General features: G+C 38.4%; 14 protein-coding genes across 14 annotated transcripts; 4 read left to right on the top strand and 10 right to left on the bottom strand.

Moving 5' to 3' along the window:
• Positions 1–138: 138 nt before the first annotated feature.
• Positions 139–1,566, bottom strand: NUP53 (FG-nucleoporin NUP53; the record flags this gene model as incomplete). Its single annotated transcript, XM_033912564.1, has 1 exon — positions 139–1,566. One exon carries the CDS (start codon positions 1,564–1,566, stop codon positions 139–141), a length of 1,428 nt encoding a protein of 475 aa, XP_033768455.1.
• Positions 1,567–1,807: 241 nt separating this feature from the next.
• Positions 1,808–2,905, bottom strand: YIM1 (Yim1p; the record flags this gene model as incomplete). Its single annotated transcript, XM_033912563.1, has 1 exon — positions 1,808–2,905. One exon carries the CDS (start codon positions 2,903–2,905, stop codon positions 1,808–1,810), a length of 1,098 nt encoding a protein of 365 aa, XP_033768454.1.
• Positions 2,906–3,459: 554 nt separating this feature from the next.
• IMP1 (endopeptidase catalytic subunit IMP1) lies at positions 3,460–4,032 on the top strand (the record flags this gene model as incomplete). The annotated part of the gene is made up of 1 exon (XM_033912562.1): positions 3,460–4,032. The coding sequence occupies one exon, from the start codon at positions 3,460–3,462 to the stop codon at positions 4,030–4,032; it is 573 nt and encodes a 190-aa protein (XP_033768453.1).
• A 79-nt stretch (positions 4,033–4,111) lies between these two features.
• On the bottom strand, positions 4,112–4,972 carry SWP1 (dolichyl-diphosphooligosaccharide-protein glycotransferase; the record flags this gene model as incomplete). Its single annotated transcript, XM_033912561.1, has 1 exon — positions 4,112–4,972. One exon carries the CDS (start codon positions 4,970–4,972, stop codon positions 4,112–4,114), a length of 861 nt encoding a protein of 286 aa, XP_033768452.1.
• A 185-nt stretch (positions 4,973–5,157) lies between these two features.
• Positions 5,158–5,622, bottom strand: LDO16 (Ldo16p; the record flags this gene model as incomplete). The annotated part of the gene is made up of 1 exon (XM_033912560.1): positions 5,158–5,622. One exon carries the CDS (start codon positions 5,620–5,622, stop codon positions 5,158–5,160), a length of 465 nt encoding a protein of 154 aa, XP_033768451.1.
• Positions 5,623–6,063: 441 nt separating this feature from the next.
• Positions 6,064–6,810, bottom strand: LDO45 (Ldo45p; the record flags this gene model as incomplete). Its single annotated transcript, XM_033912559.1, has 1 exon — positions 6,064–6,810. One exon carries the CDS (start codon positions 6,808–6,810, stop codon positions 6,064–6,066), a length of 747 nt encoding a protein of 248 aa, XP_033768450.1.
• Positions 6,811–7,466: 656 nt separating this feature from the next.
• TIF34 (translation initiation factor eIF3 subunit i) lies at positions 7,467–8,510 on the top strand (the record flags this gene model as incomplete). The annotated part of the gene is made up of 1 exon (XM_033912558.1): positions 7,467–8,510. One exon carries the CDS (start codon positions 7,467–7,469, stop codon positions 8,508–8,510), a length of 1,044 nt encoding a protein of 347 aa, XP_033768449.1.
• Positions 8,511–9,519: 1,009 nt separating this feature from the next.
• On the top strand, positions 9,520–11,202 carry NDE1 (NADH-ubiquinone reductase (H(+)-translocating) NDE1; the record flags this gene model as incomplete). The annotated part of the gene is made up of 1 exon (XM_033912557.1): positions 9,520–11,202. The coding sequence occupies one exon, from the start codon at positions 9,520–9,522 to the stop codon at positions 11,200–11,202; it is 1,683 nt and encodes a 560-aa protein (XP_033768448.1).
• Positions 11,203–11,650: 448 nt separating this feature from the next.
• Positions 11,651–12,658, bottom strand: FDO1 (Fdo1p; the record flags this gene model as incomplete). Its single annotated transcript, XM_033912556.1, has 1 exon — positions 11,651–12,658. One exon carries the CDS (start codon positions 12,656–12,658, stop codon positions 11,651–11,653), a length of 1,008 nt encoding a protein of 335 aa, XP_033768447.1.
• A 457-nt stretch (positions 12,659–13,115) lies between these two features.
• On the bottom strand, positions 13,116–14,095 carry RPS16A (40S ribosomal protein uS9; the record flags this gene model as incomplete). Its single annotated transcript, XM_033912555.1, has 2 exons — positions 13,116–13,523; positions 14,072–14,095. 2 exons carry the CDS (start codon positions 14,093–14,095, stop codon positions 13,116–13,118), a joined length of 432 nt encoding a protein of 143 aa, XP_033768446.1.
• A 732-nt stretch (positions 14,096–14,827) lies between these two features.
• On the top strand, positions 14,828–15,823 carry RPL13B (60S ribosomal protein eL13; the record flags this gene model as incomplete). The annotated part of the gene is made up of 2 exons (XM_033912554.1): positions 14,828–14,831; positions 15,228–15,823. The coding sequence occupies 2 exons, from the start codon at positions 14,828–14,830 to the stop codon at positions 15,821–15,823; spliced, it is 600 nt and encodes a 199-aa protein (XP_033768445.1).
• A 1,024-nt stretch (positions 15,824–16,847) lies between these two features.
• Positions 16,848–18,317, bottom strand: SIP5 (Sip5p; the record flags this gene model as incomplete). The annotated part of the gene is made up of 1 exon (XM_033912553.1): positions 16,848–18,317. One exon carries the CDS (start codon positions 18,315–18,317, stop codon positions 16,848–16,850), a length of 1,470 nt encoding a protein of 489 aa, XP_033768444.1.
• Positions 18,318–18,858: 541 nt separating this feature from the next.
• RIM11 (serine/threonine protein kinase RIM11) lies at positions 18,859–19,971 on the bottom strand (the record flags this gene model as incomplete). Its single annotated transcript, XM_033912552.1, has 1 exon — positions 18,859–19,971. The coding sequence occupies one exon, from the start codon at positions 19,969–19,971 to the stop codon at positions 18,859–18,861; it is 1,113 nt and encodes a 370-aa protein (XP_033768443.1).
• A 392-nt stretch (positions 19,972–20,363) lies between these two features.
• On the bottom strand, positions 20,364–20,939 carry CIN4 (Arf family GTPase CIN4; the record flags this gene model as incomplete). Its single annotated transcript, XM_033912551.1, has 1 exon — positions 20,364–20,939. One exon carries the CDS (start codon positions 20,937–20,939, stop codon positions 20,364–20,366), a length of 576 nt encoding a protein of 191 aa, XP_033768442.1.
• Positions 20,940–21,056: the final 117 nt, after the last annotated feature.

Below are 21,056 nucleotides of genomic sequence, written 5' to 3'. Positions count from 1 at the left end.
TGCTTTCTCTCAAGAACTGTCTATCTATCCTTTTACAATTCTACACTCAAAATTATATAACCTTGAAGTAGGCGAACATTACAGGTTGTTGAAATCACACTAAATGCATTACATTTGGGAGGGGGGGATAGGTTTTTATTACAGATCGTTCCATCCAAATAACCAATTATTCAATCTATTTAACCAACTTTTCTTATTCTTGCCCGCTTGTTCCCTTTTCTTCAAGTCAGACTCGATGGAGCTCAGGACGCCACTGTGAATCTTCCCTCTGTTTCTCAAAAATAATGATCTGCCATCCTTTATTTCAAGCTTGCGTGGATTTTTGAAGGAACTAGAATTCTTGGAAACCTTGAATTCTGGATTGCGCACTTTTGAAGTGACCGCTTTCGTCTGAGATCTCTCAAAAATTCCTTCTCTTTTTCTATAGTTTCTGAGACCGTTTAGGCTTAAATTAGTTTCTGAACTTGCTTCATTGTTTTTAGTTGCATCCGATTTATTCAAGGAAGCTAATTGTTTGAGAGCAGCCGGACTATATGAAACACAGCCAATCAATGCACCATTCATGATAATCCCATTTTCTTGTAAGGCACGAGATTTAGAGGGTTCAGATTTGTAAGTCAATTTGACCCAGCCATCTCCTGTGTATATGGGATACTTTTGAGTAATCGATGACGGACTATTTGACATGTTTTTCAAGTTGAACTTTTTAAAATCCTTTATTACTCTGAAATCCTCTAAAATTTCGCCGAAGTTAGTAAAATGAAGGATAATAGAATTAGCAATCGCCTCTGGGTATCCGAAAATAATAACGGCATTATCGTCCCAATTCGATGAGGATTCTTCTTTACTCCCTGCACTAGCTTCATTCGACGCAATATTCGGCGTTGCCTTCATTTTTTTGTCGAACAAATTAAATGCTCTGGAGTTGTTTTCTAATGAACGGAAGGGTGAAGATGTGGCTGTAAGTTTTCCACCAAACGTTATATTAGAAGGCAAATTAGGATCTTCAATATTGTCATTCTTACTCGAAAATAGACCATCTTCTTTATGCCAATCTGCCAAGGACGCCTTAGGCGGTGCTTCATTAGAGTCAAAAACTATGGTACCCAAATCAGAACTATGACCACTGTTGTTGGTATTGTTATCATTTGGAGATACGTTTTTAAGGATACGTGGATCTTTTTTAGAGCCAAAAGTGACATTGTTGAACCCGTTGGAATTAGAGAACGTTCCAGGCACATCTGCAGTATCAGAACGTACAGGGCTTAAAGACTGACCATTTGATCTCTTTATTATTGAATTCGGAATAGCTCTTTTCCTTGGATTGTTGAACCACGCTGGATTGTCGTTCAGTTCTGCCGACGCAGCAGAAGGCGGATCCTCCATGAATATCGGTTGTGGTGCACTCGAAAAGCCGTTTAGACTTTTTAACAGTCCCGTTGGCTGCTTTTGCTGCTCCTGCTGCTCGTTTTGTTTTTGCTGTTCATGTTGTCCTTGTGATTCTGGCGCAATAACAGAAACATTGGTGAACCTGCTAGTGTTTTCTCGATTACGAAGGTTTAACATTTTAATAAGTAATGCCCCCGTGAGTTTTTGAGAATGCAGAGAGAAATGAACTATTTGTAACGTTGTTTGCCAATAAAAGATGCTAAATGCTTTTAAGAACATTGTGATGAGCTTTTCTTTCATACTCGAATACATAAATCGGGTAATACCCATCGAATACTATAAATAATAGAAGCTATTACAATTATATAGTTTAACTAAATACACTAAGAAAACAAAATTATGGGAAAAAAACCAGCTCTCATTTCATCTTAACAACCACTTTACCCTTAGCTCTATTGGACATCAATCTGTCGATAGCTTCTTTATATTGTTCAAACTCATAGACAGAATCAATAGGTGGCTTGTAAGTGCCCTTCTTAATCATTTCATTGCCAGCTTCAATGAAGTTGTTGGAGGGATATGGATGTCCAAGGCGCCAGTTGTATTTCTTGAATGGGTTAAGTGCTGTTAAAATTGAACCCAACGATATGAAGTCTCTCCAACTGATATTTTTATAGTTGACCTTGTTATTTCCTGCAATAGTAACGTAAAAGGAATTTTTCACCTTGGGCTTTAGAAATTGGTCAATAACAGGGAAGAAATCATGGTTACCTACTGAGTCAAAAATCATGTCAAACCTGTCGTTTTCCAATACGCTTTGCTTTAATTTCCTAACATTCTCAACAATGGATCCTTCATCGTAAGGAACCAAGTAATCATATCCTAACTTTTTATTGCGTTCAATGGAATTTTTGCTACAAATACCAACAACAGTACCAATATTGAAATATTTCTTTGCAATATGGACGAAAGCATATGACACAGAGGTTGAAGCGCCAATAACCAGGACTTTTGAATCAGAATTCCAATCTTTTTTGAAATCGTTCAATGTAGAAAAAGCAGTACCAAACGTTAGGGGCCAGGCAGCAGCATATACAAAGTCGTCATATGGGTCATTTGCCTCCTTTGGAACCTCCACCATATGCGTGATGGGAACGTCTTTGGCAGGGTTGAGTATCAAGTAGTGCGTCAAAGTACCACGTTCACCATAAATATGATTGTACATGCCATTCACTTTGTCGCCAATTTTCCAGCGATTATCAACATTCTTTCCCGCTTTAATGATGACGCCACTGTAATCTCTAGAATAAGTTTTTGGATAATTGCCGAATATGTAGGAGTTACAAAGCTGATGAGTCATAAAATCAATTGGGTTGAGAGCAGCAGCATGGATTTCTATCACAACTTCGTCATCTTGATAACAGGATGTTAGATCCAGCTCTGAAGATGTGATGGTGACTGGAGTAGTATTGTTAACGAAGGTGACAGATTTGTTGGTTACAATTTCGTTTGACATAGTTTTGAGGAATTGCTTTGTTGTTTTATAATAGAAATGCCCAAATAATCTAGTTTATATACATTCAAATAAAGGTCGTATTTTCTCTATTAAATGGAGGACCGAGTATTTCATTTTTCCTACTCTTTCAAGGGCGCTGGAGGAATATTACAGCAGGGATCCACGAAAAGAAAATCGCCGGCAACGACATAAAGGAAGGGCAAATAATCTTTATGCGTATAGTGGTATGAAGTATTTAATGTTTTACTTCAGAAGTTACATAATGGGTCGTTTTCTTGCCAATTAATCTTGTGTCGTGAGCCCAGTTTATAATTTCATAGTACGATGTTAAACTCACCGTAACTTATCTTCTCTCGAATGTGGACTTGGTTATTCTGACCTTTTCTTTGAATTTTCCGTTCTGTTGGTTTGAATCGCATAGTAAGTTCACAACATGCTGGGAACCAAGCATTTCTGGGGGAAAAATATGCCTTCAATGAAAATGCTCCAGCATACTTGCAAGTAAAAATAGACCAATAAGACGGTGGATCACTAAACCGTGTACGATACTAGGAATGACGATTGGTACACTTCCCATTTGGTCGAAAACTTTTTCTTATGCAATCAGGTCCTTATGCTTGTTGCATATAATACATTTGTATGCATATGAGTTTACGGAGACGAGAGGAGAATCGATGTTGCCAACACTATCAGCGACCAATGATTATGTGCATGTCTTGAAGAATTTCCAAAATGGTAAAGGCATAAAAATGGGTGATTGCATAGTGGCATTGAAACCTACTGACCCTAATCACAGAATTTGCAAAAGGATTACCGGTATGGCTGGCGATCTGGTGCTTGTGGACCCCAGTACGATAGTTAATTACGTTGGTGACGTGCTAGTCGATGAAGAGAGGTTTGGTACGTATATTAAAGTCCCTGAAGGTCACGTTTGGGTAACAGGGGATAATTTATCACATTCATTAGATTCAAGAACATACAATGCATTACCCATGGGTCTGATCATGGGTAAGATTGTAGCTGCTAATAATTTCGACAAGCCGTTTTGGGATGGTTCGAGACACAATATTTGGGGTTTCAAATGGATCAATAATACATTTGTAGATGTACAGGCTAAGAGCAATTGATTCGTTTCGGAATCTGTCTTTTTATACGTAAGTAAAGTATATAAATATATATATATATTTCACCTTCAGAAGGGCAGCCCTAGATTGTTTGGCCAAAAGATCTCAGGAACTTGGTAGAGGTCAATAAGCCTGGAGCGCCCAAGTACAAAGAGGAAAATAAAGTTTCAAAAATGCTTGTACCCAAATAATACCTGGCGAAGATAACTTCAAACCCAACAATGGTTGCGATGAAACCTAGAAAGTATACAGCATTGATACCGGTTGGGATGTTATTGAATGCGGCAGCACAGGAATTCAACCAAGTGACGATTAACGATAAAATAGTAATGACGATAATTGCAACAAAAATCACAGCTATTGGCTTGGCAACTCTCTTTGGTTCAGTATGGAATATATGATGGATTTCTGGCTTAATGCTGAATTTGTCAACTAAAGATGAATCGGAGTGATCTACATTGAAGTTCAAGTCCAGTTGCAGGATTTCCCTAAACAAGTTTTCCTTTGGTTTGGCGGTAGAGGACGCTAGGATCAAAGTTGCCTTTATTGGTTCCACTGATCTAGAGGCCTCCTGTAACAAAGCAGCATCCAGCTTGGCTAAATCTATCTTGTAGTTATACATGGATAACTTACCATTGTCCTTGATTTCGGGTTCAAAAGTCATTTCTAGGTTCTTATTAGGTAGACCTACCAATAAGGTGTTCTGGAAAGGTTTGTTGGCGGAGTCAATGGCGAAATTTACTTGAATAACCTCGTTAGGGTTATCAACTGCGATTGTTGTTGGAGCAGTTCCATCGGTTCCTTGTTTGGGTTGGACCTTACCGATCATTACGCTGGTTTTTCCCTTGGTAGAGGGGAATGATACATGAACATCTTGTGCCACGTAAGCGAGGGCAACCGATATGCACGACACCAAAATCACAAGTGTTTTGAAGAATTGCATCTGCTCCGTTTCTTTTATGGTCTACGTTATAAACCGCAATATTAGAAGATCGCTAAAGCTAAGATATACGTGTATATATATATACTAGAAGCTCGTATGTAATAAAAACTGAGTGTATTTTATAAGGATATTATTATTATTGACCTGCTGAACATGCGAAAAATGTTTTTTTTTAATTGCCAAGGTTAAGAAAGCTGAAACCCGTTACCCGCTTTCTTAGCTGTGGTCTCTAAAGAACGGGCAATGGCACTCTGAGCACTAACAGGTTCGAAAATAACATCTTCTTCAGTGACGAACTTAGAGGGGCGCGCCGTTTGTCTTAGTGGGCTTGGAATAGTTGGATTGGATACCGGCCTTAATGTGGAAGGTGCTTCCTGTGGTTCCCCTGGTTCCTGTGGTTCCTGTGGTTGTGCTGCCTCTGTTTGCAGGGCCATTTTGTCGAGGACTTTTTTCAAGAAAGTGTCAGCTCGAACATAAACGAGTTGTGCCATTTTGAAACTCATATTGCTGCAGAATCCAAATGATACCACGCCAATGGCAAAAACAAAGGAAATGCCCAACAGGGGAATTATGAACAACGACGAGAAGAACCCTATCACTACGAAGAGTAGTAAGTAGATAAAAAAGAAAAAAGTAGCGGTAGAAACCATTATCAAAAAAAGTAGGGAGCACGGGATAATAAGTCCAATGGCAAAGGAGACCTTAAACGCTGTCAGGTAAGGCTTTTCTTGAAAGCAAAAGTAGATATTCTTAAGTGTTCGCTGACCGTTCTGAACGAATTTTTCACGAAGTGCACGGAAATGACTCTTTGATAGGGAAATTTTGATGCTAATGCTATCTTGTCGTCCAAAAGTATTGCTTCAAAAATAGGTGATTATGATATATCAAAACCGGCTCCGAATATGCATGCCAGCAAACAGCCATAGAAAAAAGCCAGAAAACCTACAAGTACATGGTATCTTTCTCATGATTGTGGTAGCCTCTATCCTTAAAAAATAATTAACCCGCTTGGTCTAACGGGCCAAAAAAAAAAAAAAAAAAGCGAAAACAAAAAGTACGTTAAACTTGATTAGCCGCGCTAAGGAGGAGGACTACTGTAAAAAAGACAACCTTTTAAATGCAGGGCTGGTCCTTCTTTCTATATTGTGCTTGTTCATTGGGTGGAGATGGTTGAGATTGCAGGTAAAAATGCATGTTAGTAATTTGACAATTGCTTTATTGTGGAAAAAGTTGTGACAGACATACCTTAAATAGTCGCCCACATTGGGGAACCAGTAGTTTACATAAATAACGATGATCCAAAATACTTCGTATAAGCTATTTTGTAGAGCACTCAATTTTTCTATTATATGTAGGCTGAATTTATAGAAAACTTGTTTGCATTTTTCGACGAAGGATTGGAAATAGGCGGACAAAGAAGAAGCGGATGGCGACGACGATTTAATAGGATGGCGAAGCCATTCTCCTTCGTCTTCTTCGTTTTCGTCCTCCTGGATTGAAGCGCTTGTGAAAGCATAGCTTAGGAGCAGCTTTTGAACGTCAGCCTCAGTAACGGGACCCGAGCATTTTGTCATGGACTTGAATTTCATCAATAATTCGTCTTCGCCATCTTCATGTTCGTCTATTGGCTCTAATTTCTGCTGGTGCTTGAATTCTTTCGCTGGCATGGAGTTCTCGTGGTGTCCCGTCGGCGGTGCTACAGTACCCATGTTTACATCAATTGTATTTTCTTGCAATTCCTCTGCAACGAGCACATACGTCGCGTTCTTTTCTTGAGCAGCGCTCGTTCCCAAAAGAGACTTTTTCTTGTTATTTTTTCTGCGATTTCTAGCTGCCATGAGAATACTGGATGTTTCAGGTATTCGTTATCTGTTTAACTTGTCTTGGAAGTACAGTTGTATACCAAATTTGTGTGAGTAGTCAATTTTCTTTTTTTTTTATCCATTGTAGCCCGATCATGCTTCTTTTATTTTTCTTTTTTTTACATATTACCCATACAGGAGATATCTCCAACATATTTATTAACAAACAGAAAGCAGCGGAAGAGTTGAAAAACCCGCTTGAGCTAATAAAAAACCTACAATACGGGTGTGATTGACATGTATGAGAAGCCTTGTTTTGCAGGCCCTTTGGGTTCGCCTTATCCTCCGAACTTTCCCATAAAAGAAAAGTCCTTTATCACAGCTAAGGTTATGGGATTTAGCTCATTAACGCCAATTTGTTGATAGGTTCGAGAACATGTCACTGTGTGAATATAGTAAGGTTCTATATAGCCGTTGTACATAACAGATGTTTATTACCCTGCAAGTTACCTTCAGTTTCGCATTTTTTTTTTTTTGGATTTTTTTCCGGCCGCTGAAAAATTTCGAATAGTCGAAACGAACAGAAAATTTTGCAGAAGAGTTACTGATGAATATGAGGCAAGGAATACACGCAAGGTCGTTGGATAACTACCAGAAGAGAAGACAGAAAGAAATAGCAAAAGCAACAGAATATGAAGGCTATCAAATTAACAGGTCATGAACGTCCATTAACTCAGGTGAAGTACAACAAAGAAGGTGATTTACTGTTTTCATGTTCGAAAGATAGCTCAGCCAGTGTTTGGTATTCGTTGAACGGTGAGAGATTAGGTACCTTGGATGGCCATACTGGTACCATTTGGTCTATCGATGTAGACTGTTTTACCAAGTACTGTGTTACAGGGAGTGCTGATTATAGTATAAAATTATGGGATGTATCAAACGGGCAATGTATTGCCACATGGAAGTCGCCCGTTCCCGTTAAGAGAGTCGAATTTTCTCCATGCGGTAACTACTTTCTAGCTATCTTAGACAACGTCATGAAAAATCCAGGTTCTATTAACATATACGAAATTGAAAGGGATTCCGCCACTCATGAGTTAACGAAGGTCTCCGAAGAACCAATTCATAAGATTATCACTCATGAAGGTTTAGACGCTGCCACCGTGGCCGGATGGTCAACTAAGGGCAAATACATCATTGCAGGTCATAAAGACGGTAAGATCAGTAAATACGATGTGTCTAACAACTACGAATACGTGGATTCCATCGATTTGCACGAAAAGTCCATCAGTGACATGCAATTTTCTCCTGATTTAACATACTTTATCACATCATCCAGAGATACCAACTCATTCTTGGTTGACGTGTCAACTCTACAAGTTCTTAAGAAATACGAAACGGACTGTCCTCTAAACACCGCCGTCATCACTCCATTGAAGGAATTCATTATTCTTGGTGGTGGTCAAGAGGCCAAGGATGTCACCACTACCAGTGCCAACGAAGGTAAGTTCGAAGCCAGATTCTATCACAAGATCTTTGAAGAAGAAATCGGCAGAGTACAAGGTCATTTCGGTCCCTTGAACACCGTTGCCATTAGCCCACAGGGTACAAGTTATGCTTCCGGTGGTGAGGATGGGTTCATACGTCTACACCATTTCGAAAAATCTTACTTTGATTTCAAATACGACGTGGAGAAGGCCGCTGAAGCCAAAGAGCACATGCAAGAAGCTAATTAATGTTGACGCTAATGCTGATGTTGATGTATAGTAAACATACATATATGCATATACGTTTACGTATATATATATAAGGATATGAAACCCGAACTGTGGATATCGTTTCGTCTTTTGTGATAGTTCACATACCTTGATACGGCAGACCGGCCCATATAAATTTTAGACTTTTTATTACTTTAATAGCAAGTCACTTCAACCACCAGGGGAAAAAACATACCCCTCCCCTTCGAGATAATCTTCTGGGAGATCTTCCCTGTATGCAGTTCCCGGGCATAGGCGGGTTTAACTAACTTGCTAAATAACCCTCGCACTCACCCTCATTATACGCAATGCCGAGACTCGGTGATGGCAGCACGGCACTACGGAAAAAAAAACTACAATTTTAACTCTACCCCGCCTCTCACGGCGACGCCCTAGCTCAACCATTCCGGCCGATAAAAAGTTGCCGCGATCCCGTCGATCGCATTTGTTTTTGAGCTGAAAAAGGAAAACGACAGGGATCTTCTCCACGATGCTCGAGATGCCCTGGTCCTTACTATGGCATTGCTCTGGTCTCAGCGGTATTTGCATTCACAACTATCACCATCGGGATGGCGATACATGGCTCGGCAATGAGAAGAGTTTTGGCATACATGGATCGCTCCTTATGTTCTTTTCCGTTGTCTCGAAGCATGTGCTGTTCCTATTTTCACTCTCCCTTCTTGGGTGTATATATAAAAGAAGTTGTGTTATATAAGACAACGCTCATTGGCCTGTTCTAATTTTTGGTTTTTTCCGCTTTTGTGTTATTGGGCTAGAACTATAAGTGTGCCGATTGTTTTTATCTTCATTATTTCTTTTGCATGTTTAGTATTTAGACCAAATTTATACGCAGCTACTGTCTTTTATTATATATTCTGGTAAACCAATTAAAGAGAGAAAAAGGAAAAAAAATTTTCACACTAATATTCTTCACATAGCATCATAATATTGAGTTATTAGAACAAATAAAAAAAATTAACCAATAATAATGATTAGACAATCATTAATGAAAACATTGTGGGCTAATTCCCCCAGGTTTAGTCTACAGAGCAAGCCAGGCCTTGCGAACTGTGCCAAAAATAGATCGTTCCATGCAGCAAGAAATTTGCTACAGGACAAGAAAGTGATTTTGCAAAAAGTGGCGCCCACTACCAGTGTTGTTGCGAAGCAGTCCTTTTTCAAGAGAACTGGGAAGTTTACTTTGAAGGCTTTATTGTATTCTGCTCTGGCGGGTACGGCTTATGTTTCCTACTCACTTTACAGGGAAGCTAATCCTTCTACACAAGTTCCTCAATCGGATACTTTTCCCAACGGATCGAAGAGAAAGACGTTGGTAATTCTGGGCTCTGGTTGGGGGTCTGTGTCGCTTTTGAAAAATTTGGATACTACGTTGTATAATGTTGTTGTTGTTTCTCCAAGGAATTATTTTCTCTTCACTCCGTTATTGCCATCTACCCCAGTGGGTACCATTGAATTGAAATCCATTGTCGAACCTGTCAGAACTATTGCTAGAAGATCGCATGGTGAAGTCCATTATTACGAAGCTGAAGCATATGACGTTGATCCTGAAAACAAAACAATCAAGGTCAAATCATCTGCCAAGAATAATGATTACGACTTGGATTTGAAATACGACTACCTAGTTGTCGGTGTGGGTGCTCAGCCAAACACTTTCGGTACCCCAGGTGTTTACGAATATTCTTCTTTCTTGAAGGAAATTTCCGACGCTCAAGAAATCAGATTAAAAATCATGTCCAGTATTGAAAAAGCTGCCTCTCTGTCTCCAAAAGATCCTGAAAGGGCGAGATTGTTGAGTTTTGTTGTCGTTGGTGGTGGGCCCACTGGTGTTGAATTTGCCGCTGAATTAAGAGATTACGTTGACCAGGACTTGAGAAAATGGATGCCCGAATTGAGTAAAGAAATTAAAGTCACTTTGGTGGAGGCTTTGCCAAACATTTTGAACATGTTTGACAAGTATCTCGTTGACTATGCTCAAGATTTATTCAAAGAGGAAAAGATTGATTTAAGATTGAAAACAATGGTTAAGAAAGTTGACGCTACCACTATAACCGCCAAAACTGGTGATGGCGATATTGAAAGTATACCGTATGGTGTGTTAGTTTGGGCCACAGGTAATGCGCCAAGGGAAGTCTCCAAAAACTTAATGTCTAAATTAGAGGAACAGGATTCAAGACGTGGTTTGTTGATAGATAACAAACTTCAATTGCTGGGTGCTAAAGGCTCTATTTTCGCCATTGGTGATTGTACTTTCCACCCTGGTTTGTTCCCTACCGCACAAGTGGCCCACCAAGAAGGTGAATACTTGGCTCAATATTTCAAGAAAGCTTATAAAATCGATCAATTGGATTGGAAAATGACTCATTCTAAAGATGACTCGGAAGCCGCCAGATTAAAGAACCAGATTGTCAAAATTCAGTCACAAGTTGAAGATTTCAAATATAACCATAAGGGTGCCCTAGCTTACATTGGTTCAGATAAAGCCATCGCTGATCTTGCCGTTGGTGAAGCCAAATATAGGTTAGCTGGCTCATTCACTTTCCTATTCTGGAAATCTGCTTATCTAGCAATGTGTTTGTCCTTTAGAAATAGAGTCCTTGTCGCTATGGATTGGGCTAAAGTTTATTTCTTGGGTAGAGATTCATCTATCTAGTAGAAATAAATGAAAAAAAAATAACATTTTTTGAATGATGATCAGTTTGTTTTATTTTATTTTTATTTTATTACATTTTTTTTTCCAGTTAGTTTGTTTTGTCTTTCATATTATTTCTTTTTTTTATTGATACTTTAGCACAGGCTTCGTCCTTTTTTTTCTAATGCGATTAATATTGTTTTTATGTACATAATCATAATTTATCATTTGTTGCCTAAGACTGGAAATATGTTCTAAAAATAGAGAAGATGAATGAGATGAGATAATATAACGGATGCCAGCCGGAGAAAACAATATTTAGATAAACCATCATCAACTGATTAATTTTTAAGAGAAATAAAAATATGTAATATAATGTTAATAATATCGACTAGTATGAACTAAAAAATGGCGGGTATTGACCTTTTACATCTCTGCCTTTAAGAATAAACGCTCTTCTGTTCTTTAGTCACTTAATATCTTTAATGCTTCCATCTATAGTACTAAAACTTTTCATCTTGGGCAATTGGAGGGTCCTATTCCCATGTGGACTCTGAACTAACTCAACTTTAGTATTTGGTCGATTGTGTGGAACAGTCTTCCCCATTTCGGGACTGCACGTAATTTCTAACTCCGTAGTGTTACAATCGTTGCTTATACTCCCTGCAGCCAGTTGTAAAATCGTTTGATTTCCGGAATCATCATCAATTTCATCTTTTAAGACGTGTGTGGCCAATATTCCTAAAGTGTTCAGCATGTCCGACTTCGTTTCTTGGGGCGTTGTGGTCGACGAAGGCGTTTTCTTTGCGGAGCTACTAAAACTATCTATTTGAGAGGTATCTGATATAGCATGTTGGTTAAGAACCTTCGCAAGATTGTTTAATTTCTTATTCTTCTCAATGATCTTCTGCTTATATTTAACAATTTTATTTTCTCGCTTTCGTAACTGGTTCTTTAAACTTTGACGTTCCAATAAAAATTGACATTTCATTCTTTCAAATTGTTGTCTCTGGAGATTATCTTCCACTTCATGCCTTGATTGTATATTATTTTCGTTTGAAGTAAGGATCATATTCTTAAATTTTAACTGTTGTATTTGGCTGACAGCTTGATTCAGATGCGAGACTAATGATTGCAAAACGGTTAGCATATTCTCTCTGGCGTACACAGGATCCACCAGGCCAGAATATGTGTCTACTTCCTTCTGTAAATTATTACCTTTTGTTTGGATAAGACGCAAACGGCTTTGTTCATTAATCTCTCTATCGACACTAAGTGTCTCCTGTGAAGATGAAGGCTGCGAATGGTCTTCTTCCATCGGGCTCATCAGCCCATTATTGTTTAATTGTCGGATCAGGTTCAAAGCTTTTTGAATAACACTTTGTACATCACTACCATTGTTTTCTGGAGACCCCGTTTGGTTCGACCAGGAAGCTAGTTGAATCGGTTTATTCCCGCTCAGTTTATTTTCTTCCATTGCCATATGACTTGTTAATTTCGTTATTATGAAATAAAATGAAAATACGGACAGCCTAGGCAATTTTTGATAGCGTTAGTACACTTGAAATACCACGCCTAGCCCTATATGCCAGTCTCGAATGCCTTCTTTCTTATAATTTTTATTAAAAAAACAGATACACGATATCATATCCCACATATTACTAGCATCATAAACAACCCAATTTCGCGTCAAGAAATTCCGTTTGTTGACGTTTACCCGTTTTTGGTCGATTTTGACGTGTGTCAAGCTTCTTTTAGGATGTATGGGTCTCAAGCATAATGGGCCAAGCTCGATCACTCACCTAAGCGTATAGATTGCGAAAGTTATATAGAAACCATAATATAATTTTTACGTAAATTAAAGGTTGTTGTGTTTATTGATGGTATACAATTATAAGAAAATGAAAAGAGCGAAAAATAATCCCCACAATTTCTTAACGGTAAGATTTTTGGAATCTGGAACGGGCACCCTTACCACCGAATTTCTTTGGTTCTGGTCTTCTAGAATCAGCAATCAACAAGGTTCTGTCGTAAGAAGTGAAGGCCTTCTTCAATTCGTTCTTGGATTGTTCATCGACATACTTTTGATGGTAAGCAACTAAACCTTTAGCGATAGCTTGTCTGATGGCGTAAACTTGGGAAACGTGACCACCACCAGTGACTCTAACTCTGATATCGATATTGGAGAATTTGTCCAAACCAACCAACAACAATGGTTCGTAGACCTTGAATCTTAAGATTTCTGGTTCAACCAAAGTGATTGGAGAACCATTAACCTTAATTAAACCCTTACCGGCCTTGACATGGGCAACAGCAGTAGCTGATTTCTTCTTACCAAAAGTCTGAAGAAGGAATGCAATTAGTTACAAAGCAATTCAACGTTAGTAACCATTTCTTGTGGAAGATGAAGAATGAGAAAAAATTTAAATATCAACATTCTTAGACATTTGAAGAGGGAAAATGGAGTAAAATACGGTATTCGTCGTTTCAATTTCAACGTCTTTAGTTATATAGCCTCTTGAGAAGACAAAGGAAATACGCCTTATATTTACTGTATCTTTTTTTAGTCTACGACGCATGGCATCTTACAATGGCTCTGGCTGTATTGATTTCTTATATTTACAGATTGTTTCCTTCTGTGTATGGTCGCATTGATTACGAAACTAAGCTTAGTGATCTAGCAAATCTTGGCAAGGTACTTTCTCCAAAACATTACTTGATTAGATATCTCAATTCGGCTTGTGGTGGTGACGGTTCTCTTTGAATAAATATATTGTGCGTACTCATTTATGCCTATTCAGAACTTGACTGGCTGACACATTCATATTTTCCCTGATCTTATTCCATTATTTATACTATCAAATATCATTCTGCAGAACTGAAAACATACTTGAACACTTGGGACAGCTGACATCTTGGGATTCTTCTCTTGTATACTTTATTATCTACCTTTATGTATGAGGCTTCTTTAACAGAGTTCAATTTTGTAGGCTATTTTTATGTATATCCTTGCCCTCTCAGTTGTTGCAGCAAGTTCACGATAGTTTGCGCTCTAAGCGGTAACTCTTGGAATTCCAGCACACTGCCAATCGTCCGTTCCGCTGGACTGAAAGGAAGTCAAAGGAAATTGAGCGTCATTTTACTTTCTTCCTTCCCTACGGGGCCGCCTACAATAGTTAAAAAAAACCTTAGCTTCATTCTTTTTCGAATAATTATATACAGTGTTTGGGTGGAAAAATGTACCGATGTTTATTCTTTTTGTGAAATTTTTTAAAGGTGTTTTTCACCCTTAACATCTGTACATTATAAACCCATAACTCTTATGAATATTGAAAGAAAAATATTGTCCTCTCGGACTGAGCGCCTTCGAGTACAATGACTAGCCTTCCGTAGGCTTCAGCTTCGCCCACTGGCCTCGCTAGAGGAATTCCCTGACGAGCTCATTCGACTTCTTGGGAGGCCTTCCTCGGGCAACCGCGGCAGAGCTATGTCAGATTGCCAACCTACTCGGAGCCGGTGCCCACCACCATTCTCTATTGGGAAGCTACTTTCTTGCATACTATGTAATTAGAGGTACTTGAAGTTGAAACTAAGTGTAACATTTACTCAAATAATTTCGGACAAGTAAAGCAGGAATCAAGTAACAATGGGTATGTTAAACTGAAGTAGTAAGAGCTACGATTAAAACGAACACGGAATCACCAAATGAATGCCTGAATCAGCTGTGTAAAAGTTATTAGTTAATGCTAAGAATTTACAATAGAAACATGGAATAATCAGATCCGTTCTGTTTGAAACGTTACAAAATGAAGATCATAGGGGTTATTCTTTGAAGGGAAAAATGCCTTTTCTACCAGCTTATCAATAGGCCAGTTGTATTAAGAGGATACTTTGAAATATTTAAAAGAATCAGCGTGGCAACTCAATATAAATTATACACCAATGATGTCATTAAAAATTTCTCATCCAAGATTCGTTTATCAATAACTAGATATAAAAATTTAACTAAAGGAAACAAATTTACTAACTGATTTATTGTTTAATAGCTATCTCCAAGAATTTACCAATTTTGAAGAACCACTTCAGAAAGCACTGGCAAGAACGTGTCAAGGTTCACTTTGACCAAGCTGGTAAGAAGGTTTCTAGACGTAATGCTAGAGCTGCCAGAGCCGCCAAGATTGCTCCAAGACCATTGGATTTGTTGAGACCTGTTGTCAGAGCTCCAACTGTTAAGTACAACAGAAAGGTTAGAGCTGGTAGAGGTTTCACCTTGGCTGAAGTTAAGGCCGCTGGTTTGACTGCTGCTTACGCCAGAACCATTGGTATTGCTGTTGACCACAGACGTCAAAACAGAAACCAAGAAATCTTTGACGCTAACGTCCAAAGATTGAAGGAATACCAATCCAAGATTATCGTTTTCCCAAGAAACGGTAAGGCCCCAGAAGCTGAACAAGTTTTGTCTGCTGCTGCCACTTTCCCAATTGCTCAACCAGCCACCGATGTTGAAGCTAGAGCTGTACAAGACAATGGTGAATCTGCTTTCAGAACCTTGAGATTAGCCAGATCCGAAAAGAGATTCAGAGGTATCAGAGAAAAGAGAGCTAGAGAGAAGGCTGAAGCTGAAGCTGAAAAGAAGAAATAAATTAAATGAATCTGATAAATATGTTTCATCTTTTTTAATGTCTTTATATCTGGTATAATTTTATGTACACTGTATAATGGGAAGCCATCACTCATAACAAAATATTCTGTTATCACTGAATTGCGATGCTCAATTGTGGTGGTCATCTAATCATGTACAGATATGCTGTGATAAAGTAATAACAATCAAGGAGAGAAAAGGAGATTTTATGTATGTGATTGAATATATATTTATGCGTACGTCTATATATAATGCACTTGCTTTCGTCGAACGCACCAAAAGTCATTATTCCATCAGACTTCTATGTTTCTTCCCTTCAGCACTAGCTATTAGCTCAATTTGCGATTTCTTCAGCTTGGAAGAATGCCAACCAAAACATTCTCTAATGAAACATCGATGATATCGCCTAAGGCTGAAAAGTTTTCAAAAAAGTTCACCATTCAAAAATCTACTAAGGTGGAGGCCAAATAGATAAAGCTTTTTCTGCGAACACCGCAATCATATAGATAAAGTAATCAAGTCCTACTTCGGTTTGAGAGGCCGAGCGCAAGTCAGTTTTTACCAGCCTCTCTTCTATAAAGACTGTACGCATATTTGGAACTAATTGATTACTTATGCGAACGCTTCTTTGATATCCACTGTTGTATGCCTCCACTCAAAAAGGAAGCATGGAAAGAAAGAACGACATCTTTCAGTAGCGGATGCGGGATGGGAATCTTATATTGGTCACTATTAAAATTCAAGCGCATATTTGGGGTGGAATGACTTCAATTCTCAAGAACGAACAAAAAAATAAACCTTTCTTGGGCGATAAGAGCTTACAGCACAATGAACAGGATAACGTCTCCTTTTTTCGCAATAAATATATAACGATGTTTCCAGGTAATTATATGTTTGAAACCAAAAAAAGGATAGGTTAGCGACGCTCCGTTAAAGCATCGGTGAGACAACGAAAACAGTGCATAGCTGAAGACATTTGAAGTAAAAGTTTTATAATATTGTGAAAAAATGACAAACTGTAATACTATGGTCGTAAGGCGGCATTTCTATTCTTTGATTTTTTTCGGTTGTCCTGATCTTCAAGACTTAATCTAATAGCTTCTCTCACCATTTGGTCTTCAAGTTCGTTTATTGTCGGTTCAGGCGATCTTGAAGCTGACGTACTTTCATCTTGAACAGGGGCTATACTATGACTTGTATTCCTCCTTGTACTATGATTCGGGTCGATTAATCTATTGCTTATATGTATAGCAGTGGCATTCGCAGATCTCCTCATCAACCTTGTCCTTTCTTTATTCAATTTGATTTCCCAATCAGGACGAATAGTATCCGAAGTAATGACGGAAATGCTCGACTGACCTCCATCAGGTCTTGATATGGTACCATCCCTATATACATAAGAGTCTGCTGGCATACCCCCTATACCAGTTTCACGATTCGTGGGTGGTTTATAAGTGATGCTGAAGCTAGCAGTTGCACAATAGGGGCAATTTGCTGGCTCAGAAGTAAGAAGGTTTGGGTCCTTTTCATCGTCATTGGTCTGTGGTTCGGTTGGGTCTACTTCTTCATGAGGGAAATGAGGGTCGGCTCTCTTAATTTGTACAAAACACTCAGTACAAATAGGTTGTTGACAACATTTGGAATAGTTGAAAGGCCCTGGGAAATATAGAAAACAAATAGGACATTCAGACCCATTTTTGTAAAGAGTATACTTTAGATCGTCACTCGGTAAATGATAATTTTTCTTTTGCTGGTTACTCCTATTATCGCCAACGTTGTTGGAATTGCTTCCAATTTTTTTCATCTCTAGTTTTTTCTCCAAAAACGTCTCGTTTTCGTTTTCCTGCCACAAAATTCTTTTCTTATATAATCTTGCTCTAAAAATCTTAGCGTGCATTCTTCTCTGTTCCTTTTTGGATAAGGATTTGTCTATTAGTTCATTAAATGTTGTTTTTCTTAAATTGCCTATCGGTACATCTTCGAATTCTTCCAAGTATTCATCGAACGTATCGTGCAATGGCAATCCGTCAACAATTTTTATCAACTCATCTCTAGTCCAACTTTCATCGAAATCTTGCAATGGAGTGTAAAACGGCGCTAACTTTCGTTTGATTATTAAATTTTTAACGACCGTAGCATCATAGTCCAACTTTTCAAAAGAATAACAGCCAAATGGAGCTAAAAACCCCCCATCTACGGTTTCCTTACTCCTTACAACCAATTGTTTGGCATGCGCCTCTTTAGCCAGTTCCTTTTCCCGTGACGTCTTTCTCCTACTATTGCTGGATAAATTAGAACCAGCTCTTGTACGAGTATTATTCCCATTTAATATATTATTGACCAAAGACGTCGTGCGTCTTGTTCTCAACCTTGAAGAAGCTTCTTCATCATATTGTTTGGTGACAGAATTAGATGATGCAGTATTATATGAGGAATCCGGTCTGGTGTCATTAAAACTATCTTCTTGATCTATTTTCCCTGGAACATTACCCATGATTGGTTCGGTACTCTCGATTCTGTTTATACTAGTCAACTTATTTGTCCTGAAACACGTCCAAGTTTAGAAATGCACCCACTACATCAGTTCGATGATGGGCCTTCACTTGCCCCTTTATACTCTAAAAACCTTTTCAGCCCATTTAAGGATTTCATTACCCGGACATAAATAAAAGTGTCATTAAAAAAGTACCGTTCTGGCAAAGGAGTACGGTTTTTAATATTCATATTAGCTTTGAATAGTAAAAAGTTTGAAGTGAGTTGGCATAAGATAGTTTCAAATTTCTTTCCATTTCCCCCCATTACCTTATCTTCTTTCTTTCTTCTTCACAATTCGTATTCCTTTATATAATACTGATAATATAATACTAATAATATTAACATAACAATATAATGGTAATAGGAAAACAATACTTATAATAATAATAGTAATAATAGTACTAAAAAAATATATACATATACATACATATATATATATATATATATATATTCTTTTCCTCTTCGATTATCTTTTGCCTGGACTTCCTCTGGTGCTAACATTACTTAGACCTGGGAAGCAGCTTTCTTTTTACAGATGATAGTTCATCTGGAGATAGATGGCCCAATTCGACATTTTCATCGAACTCTAGCAATTTTAAATCAGTGGTTATTTGATTTATTTTACCATCATCCAGTTTCAATTCATCAAAATATGGGCTGCATAAACATTGTAGAGCATTAAACCTTTCCAACGGGTCGTATTTTAAAACGTTACTCAAAAATTCCACGGTTTGGTCATCTTCTTTCTTGAAAACGCGTGACAATGGTATTGGTTTAATTTGTGGGAATTTATGCTCCATATAGTTTGGATTCATAGAGCAAATTTCTTGCTTTGACGGAGTGCCTAAGATCTTAATAATTTCCACTAGTTGATCGATACCACTTTCTCCAGGGAACATTGGCTGGCCTAATAGCAGTTCTGCCATTACGCACCCAGAAGACCATATATCGATTTGGTTGGTATAATTTGTTGCGCCAAAGATTAGCTCTGGCGCTCTATAATACCGCGAACAAATATAGGAAACGTTAGGTTCAGTAGGTTTCAGTTGTTTTGCACTACCAAAATCGCACAGTTTTAGGGACCAGGTTTCAGGATCTACTAATAAATTTTGCGGCTTAATATCTCTATGGCAGACGTTAGCAAAATGATGGAGATAATTCAATGACTTGAACAATTGAAACATGTAGTATTTTATTTCTAATCTTGACATCGGCGTACGTTGATGGACGAAATGGCGTAATCTTTGGTATAAAGACTGCGGCATGTATTCTAATATCAAATTTAAATAGATCTCGTCTTGTGAGTCCCTTTCATAGAAAAAGTACTTCAGATCTATTATATTTAGGTGGCTCAGCATTTTCATTATTTCCAGTTCTCTGTTCTTGAACCGTTTATCCTGTAGAACTTTCTTAATAGCAACTTTCTCACTAGTTTCTTGAATTACAGTAGCGAATACCACCCCAAACGAACCATGCCCGACTACCTCGGTGGTAGGGAAGGATATCTGCACCGGATCATTCGGGTCTATCGTGGGCGGAGGATGGGCGTAGTAAACCTGTTTTGACACTATGTTATTACTGACATTCGGAGGGTTATTGCTTTGAATATTCATTCTGCGTGGGTTCTACCTTTTCGTGATAATGTCGCCCTGTGATAATGTAATGCTATGCCAAGATCTTGTCTTGTAATGTGTGAATCAGATGTCGGTTGTTGGCTATTCTGGGGAAAAAAAGATGTCAAAATGCAATGCGCCAGGGAGAAAAGAAAATAAAACAATGGCAACGACCGATTGCGATAATGTGCTGGTCTTACTACCACTCCTTCTCCTGTAGGGCCTTCAATGGACCGTACTTTGTAACCCGCAAGCCTTACAGAACCCCTTGGTACTATTATTATCCAGAGTGAGTAAAAGCCACGAACGTGGACAGTCGGCGGGTAATGCGCTATCACACTATAAATACTGACATTATTTAAAGTTTCTATATGTGCTTACACCTCCGATGTTTATTGGGTGAAATAGCAAGATTCCACCAGATGGTCACGCAGGTCATCAATACCTCCTCCGGTAATACCGCTGCACCGAACGAGGGTTATTCGGATGTCCGGCTTGAATAGACACTTCAACTTGCTCTCTACCAGTATATACCTTTGATGCAGTTCGGATTTGCTCTCCACCAAATCAATCTTGTTCAACACAATGATTACTGCACACTCATATCCTATTCGATTCTCGTCTCTATTAACCAATTCCCTAAGTTCTTGCAGAGTTTCATCAAATCGCATTGAAAGGCTCACATCTATACACCATATCATAACCTGTGTCTTATCAAAATAGTTATCCCAAAATGGTCTTAGTGTCCGTTGTCCGCCGATGTCCCATAAAGATATCGTTACATCTCTTATTATCAGACTATGTATTTGGAAACCCACCGTGGGCATTATACCATTTTTACTTTGCTCATCTTCGGGCAATAATTTGTTTACTATTGTTGACTTCCCTGAATTGTCTAACCCTAGAATCAAGCAGCGAATTTCTTTGTCCTTGAGTTTCTGTTTCCTGATAATACTTAGCAGTCCCATATATTCTTGTTTACCTACTCCTTGGGGTTTTCCTCTTATTATCTCTATGAAGTAGTGCAATGGATTTTTAGATTTTGTCATGGAAACGGACTGAAAAAATAATAATAATAGAGCAAC

The sequence above is a fragment of the Saccharomyces paradoxus genome, chromosome XIII (assembly GCF_002079055.1).
Source record: "Saccharomyces paradoxus chromosome XIII, complete sequence".
NCBI lineage: Eukaryota > Fungi > Ascomycota > Saccharomycetes > Saccharomycetales > Saccharomycetaceae > Saccharomyces > Saccharomyces paradoxus.
This window is presented reverse-complemented; position numbering and strand designations above follow the sequence as displayed.